This window comes from Callionymus lyra, chromosome 4 (genome assembly GCF_982586985.1).
Source record: "Callionymus lyra chromosome 4, fCalLyr1.hap1.1, whole genome shotgun sequence".
NCBI lineage: Eukaryota > Metazoa > Chordata > Actinopteri > Syngnathiformes > Callionymidae > Callionymus > Callionymus lyra.
Window position 1 is genome coordinate 1,876,555 of NC_141821.1, and position 15,177 is coordinate 1,891,731.

At 36.8% G+C, this 15,177-nt stretch overlaps 1 protein-coding gene across 1 annotated transcript in view; it reads right to left on the bottom strand.

Moving 5' to 3' along the window:
* Positions 1-227: 227 nt before the first annotated feature.
* Positions 228-15,177, bottom strand: part of LOC148080540 (cadherin-7-like) — a 190,851-nt gene continuing 175,901 nt past the window's right edge. Inside the window, exon 12 of the mRNA XM_087788432.1 lies at positions 228-1,727. Within this exon, the coding sequence (XP_087644558.1) occupies positions 1,213-1,727 (515 nt within the window). The 3' untranslated portion in view covers positions 228-1,212. The remainder of the gene's footprint in view (positions 1,728-15,177) is intronic.

Below are 15,177 nucleotides of genomic sequence, written 5' to 3' on the forward strand. Positions count from 1 at the left end.
ACTCTGAAGATAATGACACTGTTTCATGAAGCTTCATCAACACATCACTACCATCTAGTAGACTCTGAAGATAATGACACTGTTTCATGAAGCTTCATCAACACATCACTACCATCTAGTGGACTCTGAAGATAATGACACTGTTTCCTGAAGCTTCATCAACACATCACTTCCATCTAGTGGACTCTGAAGATAATGACACTGTTTCATGAAGCTTCATCAACACATCACTTCCATCTAGTGGACTCTGAAGATAATGACACTGTTTCATGAAGCTTCACCAACACATCACTACAAATAACCAGCAGAAGTTGTTGCTTTAATGGCTACTGACAACAGAGTGAACAGATGAAGTAAGTTTTAAAACTTCACGGTTTGGTTTCTCACAAGATCCAAACACTTCTCTCTACACTGGTTTAGTTCTGGTCACTGTAGGTCAACAGTTCTGCTCTTCATAGTAGCCTCAGAAAATGTGTTGGTTCAAGATTTTAAAAAATATCAGCTCAGTCTCCTGACCTCAATCAAATGCTTGGAAGTCGTGTAGCGTAAGGCTGGAATCACTACACACCGATCCTGACCTCGACAACGATACACTCGGCCCCGTCATAGAAAAAGCTGAATTTGTTAGAAACCACGGCTGCAAACACGTCTTGTAAGGTGAGGAAAGAAAATCCCTTCACAAGAATCTTCCTCTGAGCGAACACCACTTGTTTTCACTGCCCCAGTCACCGCTCGCGAGCGTCTCCGTGGCTGTGGGTCCGATCAAAGAGATCCCTTTGTTGAGGGTCCTGGAAGGAATGGACTGTTTAGTGACTACCGATTAGGAGACGCAGCATGTCGTGATGAAGGTTTGTTTTCAGCACAAAGATGGCGGAGGAAACGCTTCAGAAGCGAGTCGCCGGTCGCTGCGATGAAAGGACCGACGCCGCCACGTTCATTGGTCAACGGTTCAAACCCGAGGCCAGATCTGAAACCTTTTCATGTCTGTTTGCACACGAGGCTTCAGTCGGGCCATTTTTGAAGTCTGTGTCAAAAACTCAGCGGACTTTGAAGATCCACACGAGGATGTAAACAACTGCAGCGTCTTTGCTTCCCTTCCAATCTGTCCGTTGTTGTCTTTGAATCTCCTCCGAACGACAACATCACCTTCTTCGCCAAGAATAAATAACTTTTTTCAAGTCCAAACAACATCAGAAGACACTTTTTTGGTGGCTATGAGAAGACGCTGCTGCCGTCACTGTTGCCGTACAGGTCGGCCAGCTTTTTGAAGCGAGGTCCCCAGTTGCTGAGATATTCGTAGTTCTGATCCGAGTCAGTACTTAGTGACTCCAGGGAGCTCAAGGACTCGGCCACGGAGCCGCTGCCTTCGAAAGCGTACGTCTGCAGGGAGTCGTAAGGGGGCGCCGAAGGGTCCACGTCCGCGTCTTTCAGTCGATCCCAGATGAATTCCCGAAACACCACGTTGTCCGGCAGCGACTTGAAGGGCGGACGCGACGCCGACGTGTAGTGGAAGAACGTGGGGGTGTCGGGCGTGACGTCGCGCCGGACGGTGGGGTCCCTGATGACGTTGAGGTTCCGCAGCGTGACCATGTCGAAGGCCTCCGTGTCCTCCTCGCCTCCGCCCTCGTCGTCGTAGCGCACGATGTTCTCCCGGATGTCGCGCTCCTCCTCCAGGATCAGAGGCATCTTCCTCCGGCGCCGCATGGACACGATCAGCAGGACCATCACTGCGGAGACAGAACATCCGGAGGTCAAAGGATCGCCGGTGATTAACTCCAGGAGGTTGAAATGCATCAACGTCCGAACATCGTTACATATTTCATTGTATTTCTTGGACGATAACCTCGTCGTGATAATAATCCAACACTTTCCATGTTCATTTCTCGCACGCGCTGATAAATTGACGCTGATGATTTGTTTCGTGCCTCCGAGACCCGAACCCTCGACCATCTCCAGCCTCTGATCCCCAACATTATTGCCCAGAATAACTCGACGCCCAAGCAAACTGGCGAACGTCTAATGACGCTCCATCCATCACTGTCGCGCCGGTGAACGATGGTGGCGCAACATTCCATATTTCTTCCCCGAGCCGCCGGAAAATAAGAAACCAAATCCAAGATGTACTTCTGCAACTGTTCGGGGAAGAAATAGACAGACTTTGACATTTGATTGAAGTCAAATATGAGGATTAGTTTCTGACATTTGTTTGATCATTTTTCTCTTTAACAGCCATTTAAATAGATCAAGGTTTTCTAATCACTGAGATTCAGGTTTGTTTGGTTTCTTTTCTCATGGAGTCTTGATTTTCAGTTTCTTCTTCACTTACAAATCAATATTTTAAGTTATTTCACCTCTTCACATTTCCTGCTTTAACATAAATATAAATGAATTTGAAGGGTCTAAAAGCACCGGATTTATTGAACAAATGACTAATGTAACTAACTGTGATAACTAATTAAACTAGTGCATGTGTTTGGTGATGAATATGGTTGGAAGGTTCATTTTCAGATGAAACTTTCTACACTTTTCTTCCAAAACCTCACATTATTTGCTCTGATTTCAGGAACTACGAGTCGTAGAGGATCCGAGCCTCTGCAAAGTGAATTTCAAAGTGGCTCGTTGAAGCTTTTGAGCAAAACTCTTCTGGGTTGTGAGTCGCTGGATTCTCTCCTTCAATCACTTCCAGCTTTGATGTCAACGAGCGGCTGTTTTAAGAACTCGTTTACGATTCTTAACTTCCTTCAGCGACTTATCGCGGAATAAGAAACTAGTCGAACAACGTCGACCGTTTTCTCAGAAACTCTCGATTCTCACGGACGAGTCACTCCGTCGGTTCGCACTTTGATGATGATCTTCTCGTACTTTGAGCTTCTTCAACCTCGACCTTCTGGTCTTCTCGTCAGAGTCACAGCTGGAACTCATCGCATCAGAGCCGACGCTGTTTATCGACTGAACTAACCAGACTTCCTTGTTTGCTCCTCACAGATGTGGTCATGTACCTGTCGACAAGAATAACATCGTTTGAACCTCCATCCCTTCCTGCTCCTCACGTCAACCCCTGAAGATGCTGCGACTCCTTTGACTACCTGAAAAGGGTAACTTTTCAACATCCCATTGACGTCCATTCTTGACTTCTATCTAATGATTCATATTTTGAGTCCGACAAAAACCCGACGTGACGTAAATTGTTGTCGTTCTTGAAATATCTGCGGTTGTCTCTTCGGCAACAAAACTTCTGTTGGTTTCTGCAAATCTTGTGTGAAAGTAGATTTACCAAGTGAGCGCTTCATAAATCTGAGGAACATGTGCGGCGCTCGGTGAGGAAGTCAAGTCGCCGGTGAGCATGATGACGGATGGATGTTTGCTCTCCAACCAAATGTTTCCTGCCGGTGATTTACGACCGACATAAAAGCGTCAGAATCTGCAAAACCTCGCCGCTGATTATCAGAACCGCCGTTTGTTTACGACTCAGGTTGTTTTTATTGTCCCGCTGCTTTTTTCCTTCGAACAATAAACAGTTTATGTGTTTTTATTATGAGCTGCTGCTCTTTATTTTCTCCCAGCATGCCGCTGTGATTAATTACATTCTGAGTATGTTTGGATATGTTTCTGGACGAGGAGGCGAACGTGTTCACTTTAGAAAGACTGAGAGTGAACGACGGCATGAAGGTGTTTCAGGGAGAAACGTTCAAACATCCGATGAATCGAAGCATCTTCTGTCGCAGGAACTGAAAATGTTTCGGCACATGTTGATAACAAGCACAGATGGTGAGATGTTTGTGTCCTGAACCTCCATCTGGGTCCAGTGGACCAGGAGAGTCCGACTTCATCGCAGCATCGCAGCCAAAACAAAAGTCACTGTGTTTGTGTGACGAGTCGACGACTGACCTTCGTCTCACAAACACGAGTGTCATCAGTTACTCTTCATCTTATCTCACTTATTGTAATGTTCTTTCATTTTAAAACATGTATGATCTTTCTGCGTGTAGTTTGTATGTTCGTGTCGCATGGGTTTACTCCGGACACTCCGGTTTCCTCCCACAGTCCAAAAACACACAGATGTTGATTGAGAACTTGCCTGTAGGTATGAGTGTGTGTGTGAATGGTTGTGTGTCTTTGTGTGTCCTGAGACAGACTGGCCTCCTGTCCAGGGTGTCCCCTGCCTCTCGCCTAAAGGAACTGGGATAGACTACCCCCCCCCCCCCCCCAGGGCCGTAGAAAATGAATGAATGAACTTCAGACTCTTTAATTCAATCAGTTTAGTTGTTCGATTATTGTTCGGTTCTTTGATTGACGTGTGTAGCTGATGTGTGTCTGTGTGAGGGTGTTGTGTGTCTGTGTGAGGCTGATGTGTGTCTGTGTGAGGGTGTTGTGTGTCTGTGTGAGGGTGTTGTGTGTCTGAGGCTGTTATTTGTCTGTGTGAGGGTGATGTGTGTCTGTGTGATGTTGTTGTGTCTGAGGGTGTTGTGTGTCTGTGTGAGGGTGTTGTGTGTCTGAGGCTGTTATTTGTCTGTGTGAGGCTGATGTGTGTCTGTGTGATGTTGTTGTGTCTGAGGGTGTTGTGTGTCTGAGGCTGTTATTTGTCTGTGTGAGGGTGTTGTGTGTCTGTGTGATGTTGTAGTGTCTGAGGGTGTTGTGTGTCTGCGTGAGGGTGTTGTGTGTCTGTGTGAGGTAGTTGTGTGTCTGAGGGTGTTGTGTGTCTGTGTGAGGGTGTTGTGTGTCTGTGTGAGGTAGTTGTGTGTCTGAGGGTGTTGTGTGTCTGTGTGAGGGTGTTGTGTGTCTGTGTGAGGGTGTTGTGTGTCTGAGGGTGTTATGTGTCTGTGTGAGGGTGTTGTGTGTCTGAGGATGTTGTGTGTCTGAGGGTGTTATGTGTCTGTGTGAGGGTGTTGTGTGTCTGAGGGTGTTGTGTGTCAGAGGGTGTTGTGTGTCTGTGTGAGGTAGTTGTGTGTCTGAGGGTGTTGTGTGTCAGAGGGTGTTGTGTGTCTGTGTGAGGTAGTTGTGTGTCTGAGGGTGTTGTGTGTCTGAGGGTGTTGTGTGTCTGTGTGAGGGTGTTATGTGTCTGTGTGAGGGTGTTGTGTGTCTGAGGCTGTGGTGTGTCTGAGGGTGTTGTGTGTCGGAGGGTGTTGTGTGTGTGTGTGAGGCTGTTGTGTGTCTGAGGCTGTTGTGTGTCTGAGGGTGTTGTGTGTGTGTGTGAGGGTGTTGTGTGTCTGAGGCTGTTGTGTGTCTGAGGGTGTTGTGTGTCGGAGGCTGTTGTGTGTGTGTGTGTGAGGCTGTTGTGTGACATTCTCGTCTCGTTCTGAAGAGGTTTTTTCTGGCCACGTTGATGAGTTTCTGGACCAGATTGTTTGAAAGACATGATTCTTCTTCTGCAGAAACATTTGTACGTGTTTGAAACAAAAGAAATAAAATGTGAAAGAGAAGAACGAGAGAAAAAAGGGAAACGTTGAGTTCAAGTCGTGTCGTACGATTCTGTCCGTGGTTTGGATGTTTATAAACGAATCTCCATCGAGTCAGAAGTGTGTTAATAGTCGTCTCTACACAAGTGTTGAGTCTCATGGTGTCGAATTAAAGTGTGATTTCATTTTTCGGGTTAGATTCCGCTGAAGGTCGTGAGCAGCGACTGCTGATGACGACCTTCAGGGGATTTGACTTAAGTCCTGTATTACCGACCAGATATATTTCCCGTCCATACAAATCCGTCTCTGCCCTTCGATCTCCAGACACCAGGACCTTTTCCCGAGGCTGGTCCGGGTCCAGTTTCCACGCCTTCATCGTACGAACGACGAGGAGTCGCCAGGATCGTGGTTCGGGTCGGAGGTGATGCTCCTCAGAATATTGATGTTTCACCGACGCTTGTTACCTGTTGTTTATGTCAACAAACTACACAACACGTCATTAAAGGTCGTCCCAGAGGTTCGAACACCTGAGGACGCAGGTGTGAGCAGGTGACTCGGAGAAAACCTTCTGACACTGAAGGTGTCGACGTGTAAATCTGCGTCATCAGAGGAACGTTTTTACCAGAGTATAAGTGTCAGTTTTCTTCACAGTTTGTCCGCGACTTATACTCTGGAGCGACTTATGTGTGAAATTATTACCACATTATTATATCATTTCACATGTTATTCTCACACTAAACCACCAGAGGGCGCTCTAGGCCTGTGTTGATCATTTCCACGTAGAAGAGGAAGCATCTTCTACCTCCGGAGTTAGTTAGTTGTTTAAAAGTGACACGAGGATGAAGAGTTATTTGGAGTTACACGGATGGTTTGGTAAACTAGTTAGTTATTGATGCTATAGTTCTCTGAATAACTCTTCATATGTTATGTTAACATACCAGGTTCTCACTTCATGTAACGTAACATTATTCTGTTGTTGCCTCTAGTTTTATTTTAATCTTTCAAGATCACATGTCTGTTCTTGGATTTTATCAAATCAATTTCCCCCAAAAACACGACTTATACTCCAGTGCGACTTATATATGTTTTTACTTCTTTATTGTGTATTTTATGTCTGGAGCGACTTGTGCTCCGGAGACACTTATAGTACCGGAGAATACGGTAATATTAACATTTCAAACATATTAACGTTAAAGGTTGTTGGTTCACTTCCAGGTCGAGCCAATGTATGACCTTTCTGTGTTTGTATGTCCTGTGTTAGTAGGTTTACTCCGGACACTCCAGTTTCCTCCCACAGTCCAAAAACATACAGAGGTTGATTGAGAACTTGTCCGTAGGTATGAGTGTGTGTGTGAATGGTTGTCTTCCCCCCCAAGACAGACTGGCGTCCTGTCCAGGGTGTCCCCTGCCTCTCGCCCTATGATACTGGGATAGACTCCAGTCTTGGTTGAACCAAATGTATTTCTCGGAGAACCAAAGGTATTTCTTGTAGTACTAATTGTATTTCTTGGAGAACCAAATGTATTTCTTGGAGAACAAAAGGTATTTATTGAAGAACCAATTGTATTTCTTGGAGAACCAAAGGTATTTCTTGCAGAACCAAAGGTATTTCTTGTAGAACCAATGGTATTTCTTAGAGAACCAAATGTATTTCTTGGAGAAAAAAAGGAATTTATTGAAGAAACAAAGGTATTTCTTGGAGAACCAAAGGTATTTTTTGGAGAAACAATTGTATTTCTGCCCAGTTTGTAGAAGCCCCGCCCAGTTTGTAGAAGCCCCGCCCCGTTTGTTGAAGCCCCGCCCACAACGTCTGTTCCGTCAGTTAAACGTGTCGTTTGTCTTCGATCCAGATCATCACGAATACACTGAACGTTTGCAGTTTGTACTTTTGTTACATCAAAAACTCAACTATAAGTCAATCTGTTGGGGGTCTAAAGTTTTTGGAAAGTCAGAGCAACACAAGTGTATTTTCAACACGTACTCTACGTCCCAACACGTGTGTGTTTCTGCTGCAACAACAACACAAAAGTCCTTCCTTTGTGTTTAAAACGACAACAACTACACAATAATGTATGAAGACTAGAATAAAAACAACACAATAATAAATGATAATAACAAATATAATAACGTAGGATTCATGAATATTCTATAAAATATTGTAAATAATTCAAAATATATGATCAACAATAAACATTTATAACAAGAGAAAACATACTAGAAGTTTTTTTAACAGTAGTACATGAAAAGTTGAGAAAACAAGGATTTAAAAACGTTATATTTAAAGACGTGACTGAGGAATATCTTCTTGTTAAACTCCACAAAGATCAACTCGTGTCGCTGAGGTTCCTCAGGTTCTCACTGAAGAACCTGCTGTTGTTTGAAGTCGAGTTAATGACTCGCGGCGTCTTTGTTTCGACTCGTTCAGACGTCGACCTCCAACTGCCTCGTGAGCCGCGAAGATTCCAGGAAAGTAGAGAAAAGTACAAAAGTATCTTCAGGGACGAGCTTCAGACTCATTGTTCCTCAGAACAAACTGTGACATCAAAGGAATCACGGACATCAATAATTCAGTGTTTGTTGAGGAACATCTTCTGCTGCTGCACAGGTGCGAGTGTAGTTTGAAGTAGAACTTCATTCATGTACTTCACTCCTACATCTGTAAGTAGATAAAGACTCACTGCTTCCACCAGGAGACCCTCGTACCAGCAGCTCCAACTCAACCTTCGTGTACCGACGAGATGACCTGACTTATGAAATGTTATGGAAGATCAAGTATATTCACTTCTACACCGATCTATTTGGTTCTCCAAGAAATACCATTGGTTCTCCAAGAAATACCTTTAGTTCTCAAAGAAATACCATTGGTTCTCCAAGAAATACCTTTGGTTTTCGAAGAAATACCTTTAGTTCTCAAATAAATACCATTGGTTCTCAAAGAAATACCATTGGTTCTCCAAGAAATACCTTTGGTTCTCCAAGAAATACCATTGGTTCTGAAAGAAATACCATTGGTTCTGAAAGAAATACCATTGGTTCTCCAAGAAATACCATTGGTTCTGAAAGAAATACCATTGGTTCTGAAAGAGATACCATTGGTTCTCCAAGAAATACCATTGGATCTCCAATAAATACCATTGGTTCTGAAAGAAATACCATTGGTTCTCCAAGAAATACCATTGGTTCTGAAAGAAATACCATTAGTTCTCCAAGAAATACCATTGGTTCTCAAAGAAATACCATTGGTTCTCCAAGAAATACCATTGGTTCTCCAAAAAATACCATTGGTTCTCCAAGAAATACCATTGGTTCTCAAAGAAATACCATTGGTTCTCCAAGAAATACCATTGGTTCTCCAAAAAAATACCATTGGTTCTCCAAGAAATACCATTGGTTCTCCAAGAAATACCATTGGTTCTGAAAGAAATACCATTGGTTCTGAAAGAAATACCATTGGTTCTCAAATAAATACCATTGGTTCTCAAAGAAATACCATTGGTTCTCCAAGAAATACCTTTGGTTCTCCAAGAAATACCATTGGTTCTGAAAGAAATACCATTGGTTCTGAAAGAAATACCATTGGTTCTCCAAGAAATACCATTGGTTCTGAAAGAAATACCATTGGTTCTGAAAGAGATACCATTGGTTCTCCAAGAAATACCATTGGATCTCCAATAAATACCATTGGTTCTGAAAGAAATACCATTGGTTCTCCAAGAAATACCATTGGTTCTGAAAGAAATACCATTAGTTCTCCAAGAAATACCATTGGTTCTCAAAGAAATACCATTGGTTCTCCAAGAAATACCATTGGTTCTCCAAAAAATACCATTGGTTCTCCAAGAAATACCATTGGTTCTCAAAGAAATACCATTGGTTCTCCAAGAAATACCATTGGTTCTCCAAAAAATACCATTGGTTCTCCAAGAAATACCATTGGTTCTCCAAGAAATACCATTGTTCTTCAAGACGCAGTAACTTCTCATAATGACCATGTTTTACACTTTATTACTTTATAAAGTTGCTCTGAAATCTGGACGAACGAGAGGTTACACACACTGATGATACAATAGAGTCACACATCACAACAACACACACACTGATGATACAATAGAGTCACACATCACAACAACACACACACACTGATGATACAATAGAGTCACACATCACAACAACACACACACTGATGATACAATAGAGTCACACATCACAACAACACACACACTAATGATACAATAGAGTCACACATCACAACAACACACACACTGATGATACAATAGAGTCACACATCACAACAACACACACACTGATGATACAATAGAGTCACACATCACAACAACACACACACTAATGATACAATAGAGTCACACATCACAACAACACACACACTGATGATACAATAGAGTCACACATCACAACAACACACACACTGATGATACAATAGAGTCACATATCAACACAACACACACACTGATGATACAATAGAGTCACACATCAACACAACACACACACACTGATGATACAATAGAGTCACACATCAACACAACACACACACTGATGATACAATAGAGTCACACATCACAACAACACACACACACTGATGATACAATAGAGTCACACATCACAACAACACACACACTGATGATACAATAGAGTCACATATCAACACAACACACACACTGATGATACAATAGAGTCACACATCAACACAACACACACACACTGATGATACAATAGAGTCACACATCAACACAACACACACACTGATGATACAATAGAGTCACACATCACAACAACACACACACACTGATGATACAATAGAGTCACACATCACAACAACACACACACACTGATGATACAATAGAGTCACACATCACAACAACAACACACACTGATGATACAATAGAGTCACACATCACAACAACACACACTGATGATACAATAGAGTCACACATCACAACAACACACACACTGATGATACAATATAGTCACACATCAACACAACACACACACACTGATGATACAATAGAGTCACACATCAACACAACACACACACTGATGATACAATAGAGTCACACATCAACACAACACACACACTGATGATACAATAGAGTCACACATCAACACAATAGAGTCACACATCAACACAACACACACACTGATGATACAATAGAGTCACACATCAACACAACACACACACTGATGATACAATAGAGTCACACATCCCAACAACACACACATACACTATTGATACAATAGAGTCACACATCCCAACAACACACACATACACTATTGATACAATAGAGTCACACATCACAACAACACACACATACACTATTGATACAATAGAGTCACACATCACAACAACACACATGTACACACTTTAGTTAACTTCTTGTAACAGTCTCTTCATAATGTCGAGCACAGGTGAGGAGAGAGGACGACAGTGTGTGTGTGTGTGTGTGTGTGTGTGTGTGTGTGTGTGTGTGTGTGTGTGTGTGTGTGTGTGTGTGTGTGAGTCACAGCAGTTTCTATCAATATAATTTCAACAGCGATGAGTTCTGCTGCCTGGAAGGGATTCAATAATAATAATAAAAATGTTTATCTCTCTATAATTATCTGACGAACAAACATTGACTTCATTATTGTGTGTTAATGATCTGTCTGAGCTGCAGCTCGTTAACACACCAGCGCCTGTTGCTGCACATGTCTGTGTTCAGAGATAACAGTTGGACCAGGAGTGTCTGTCGTGCCTGTTGCAACATTTATTTCAACTATAAACAAACAATTGTCAACTATAATCAAACAATTTTCAACTATAATCAAACAATTTTCAAATATAATCCAACAATTTTCAACTATAATCAAACAATTTTCAACTATAATCAAACAATTTTCAACTATAATCAAACAATTTTCAACTGTAATCAAACAATTTTCAAATATAATCCAACAATTTTCAACTATAATCAAACAATTTTCAACTATAATCAAACAATTTTCAACTATAATCAAACAATTTTCAACTATAATCAAACATTTTTCAACTATAATCAAACAATTTTCAACTATAATCAAACAATTTAAACTATAATCAAACAATTTTCAACTATAAACAAACAATTTTCAACTATAATCAAACAATTTTCAAATATAATCAAACAATTTTCAACTATAATCAAACAATTTTCAACTATAATCAAACAATTTTCAACTATAAACAAACAATTTTCAACTATAATCAAACAATTTTCAACTATAATCAAACAATTTCAACTATAATCAAACAATTTTCAACTATAAACAAACAATTTTCAACTGTAATCAAACATTTTTCAACTATAATCCAACAATTTTCAACTATAATCAAACATTTTTCAACTATAATCAAACAATATTCAACTATAATCAAACATTTTTCAACTATAATCAAACATTTTTCAACTATAATCAAACAATTTTCAACTATAATCAAACAATTTAAACTATGATCAAACAATTTTCAACTATAAACAAACAATTTTCAACTATAATCAAACAATTTTCAAATATAATCAAACAATTTCCAACTATAATCAAACAATTTTCAACTATAAACAAACAATTTTCAACTATAATCAAACAATTTTCAACTAGAATCAAACAATTTTCAACTATAATCAAACATTTTTCAACTATAATCAAACATTTTTCAACTATAATCAAACAATTTTCAACTAGAATCAAACAATTTTCAACTATAATCCAACAATTTTCAACTATAATCAAACAATTTTCAACTATAATCCAACAATTTTCAATTATAATCCAACAATTTTCAACTATAATCAAACAATTTTCAACTATAATCAAACAATTTTCAACTATAATCAAACAATTTTCAACTATAATCAAACAATTTTCAACTATAATCAAACATTTTTCAACTATAATCAAACATTTTTCAACTATAATCAAACAATTTTCAACTATAATCCAACAATTTTCAACTATAATCAAACATTTTTCAACTATAATCAAACAATTTTCAACTATAATCAAACAATTTTCATCTATAATCTAACAATTTTCAACTATAAACAAACTATTTTCAACTATAATCAAACAATTTTCAACTATAATCAAACAATTTTCAACTAGAATCAAACAGTTTTCAACTATAATCAAACAATTTTCAACTATAATCAAACAATTTTCAACTATAATCAAACATTTTTCAACTATAATCCAACAATTTTCAACTATAATCAAACAATTTTCAACTAGAATCAAACAGTTTTCAACTATAATCAAACAATTTTCAATTATAATCCAACAATTTTCAACTATAATCAAACATTTTTCAACTATAATCAAACAATTTTCAACTATAATCAAACAATTTTCAACTATAATCAAACAATTTTCAACTATAATCAAACAATTTTCAACTATAATCAAACATTTTTCAACTATAATCCAACAATTTTCAACTATAATCAAACAATTTTCATCTATAATCTAACAATTTTCAACTATAATCAAACAATTTTCAACTATAATCAAACAATTTTCAACTATAATCAAACAATTTTCAACTATAATCAAACAATTTTCAACTATAATCAAACATTTTTCAACTATAATCAAACATTTTTCAACTATAATCAAACAATTTTCAACTATAATCAAACAATTTTCAACTATAAACAAACAATTTTCAACTATAATCAAACAATTTTCAAATATAATCAAACAATTTTCAACTATAATCAAACAATTTTCAACTATAAACAAACTATTTTCAACTATAATCAAACAATTTTCAACTATAATCAAACAATTTTCAACTAGAATCAAACAGTTTTCAACTATAATCAAACAATTTTCAACTATAATCAAACAATTTTCAACTAGAATCAAACATTTTCAACTATAATCAAACAATTTTCAACTAGAATCAAACAATTTTCAACTAGAATCAAACAATTTTCAACTAGAATCAAACAATTTTCAACTAGAATCAAACTATTTTCAACTATAATCAAACAATTTTCAACTATAAACAAACTATTTTCAACTATAATCAAACAATTTTCAACTATAATCAAACAATTTTCAACTAGAATCAAACAGTTTTCAACTATAATCAAACAATTTTCAACTATAATCAAACAATTTTCAACTAGAATCAAACATTTTCAACTATAATCAAACAATTTTCAACTAGAATCAAACAATTTTCAACTAGAATCAAACAATTTTCAACTAGAATCAAACAATTTTCAACTAGAATCAAACTATTTTCAACTATAATCAAACAATTTTCAACTATAATCAAACAGTTTTCAACTATAATCAAACAATTTTCAACTATAATCAAACAATTTTCAACTAGAATCAAACAATTTTCAACTATAATCAAACAATTTTCAACTATAAACAAACAATTTTCAACTATAATCAAACAATTTTCAACTATAATCAAACAATTTCAACTATAATCAAACAATTTTCAACTATAAACAAACAATTTTCAACTGTAATCAAACATTTTTCAACTATAATCCAACAATTTTCAACTATAATCAAACATTTTTCAACTATAATCAAACAATATTCAACTATAATCAAACATTTTTCAACTATAATCAAACATTTTTCAACTATAATCAAACAATTTTCAACTATAATCAAACAATTTAAACTATGATCAAACAATTTTCAACTATAAACAAACAATTTTCAACTATAATCAAACAATTTTCAAATATAATCAAACAATTTCCAACTATAATCAAACAATTTTCAACTATAAACAAACAATTTTCAACTATAATCAAACAATTTTCAACTAGAATCAAACAATTTTCAACTATAATCAAACATTTTTCAACTATAATCAAACATTTTTCAACTATAATCAAACAATTTTCAACTAGAATCAAACAATTTTCAACTATAATCCAACAATTTTCAACTATAATCAAACAATTTTCAACTATAATCCAACAATTTTCAATTATAATCCAACAATTTTCAACTATAATCAAACAATTTTCAACTATAATCAAACAATTTTCAACTATAATCAAACAATTTTCAACTATAATCAAACAATTTTCAACTATAATCAAACATTTTTCAACTATAATCAAACATTTTTCAACTATAATCAAACAATTTTCAACTATAATCCAACAATTTTCAACTATAATCAAACATTTTTCAACTATAATCAAACAATTTTCAACTATAATCAAACAATTTTCATCTATAATCTAACAATTTTCAACTATAAACAAACTATTTTCAACTATAATCAAACAATTTTCAACTATAATCAAACAATTTTCAACTAGAATCAAACAGTTTTCAACTATAATCAAACAATTTTCAACTATAATCAAACAATTTTCAACTATAATCAAACATTTTTCAACTATAATCCAACAATTTTCAACTATAATCAAACAATTTTCAACTAGAATCAAACAGTTTTCAACTATAATCAAACAATTTTCAATTATAATCCAACAATTTTCAACTATAATCAAACATTTTTCAACTATAATCAAACAATTTTCAACTATAATCAAACAATTTTCAACTATAATCAAACAATTTTCAACTATAATCAAACAATTTTCAACTATAATCAAACATTTTTCAACTATAATCCAACAATTTTCAACTATAATCAAACAATTTTCATCTATAATCTAACAATTTTCAACTATAATCAAACAATTTTCAACTATAATCAAACAATTTTCAACTATAATCAAACAATTTTCAACTATAA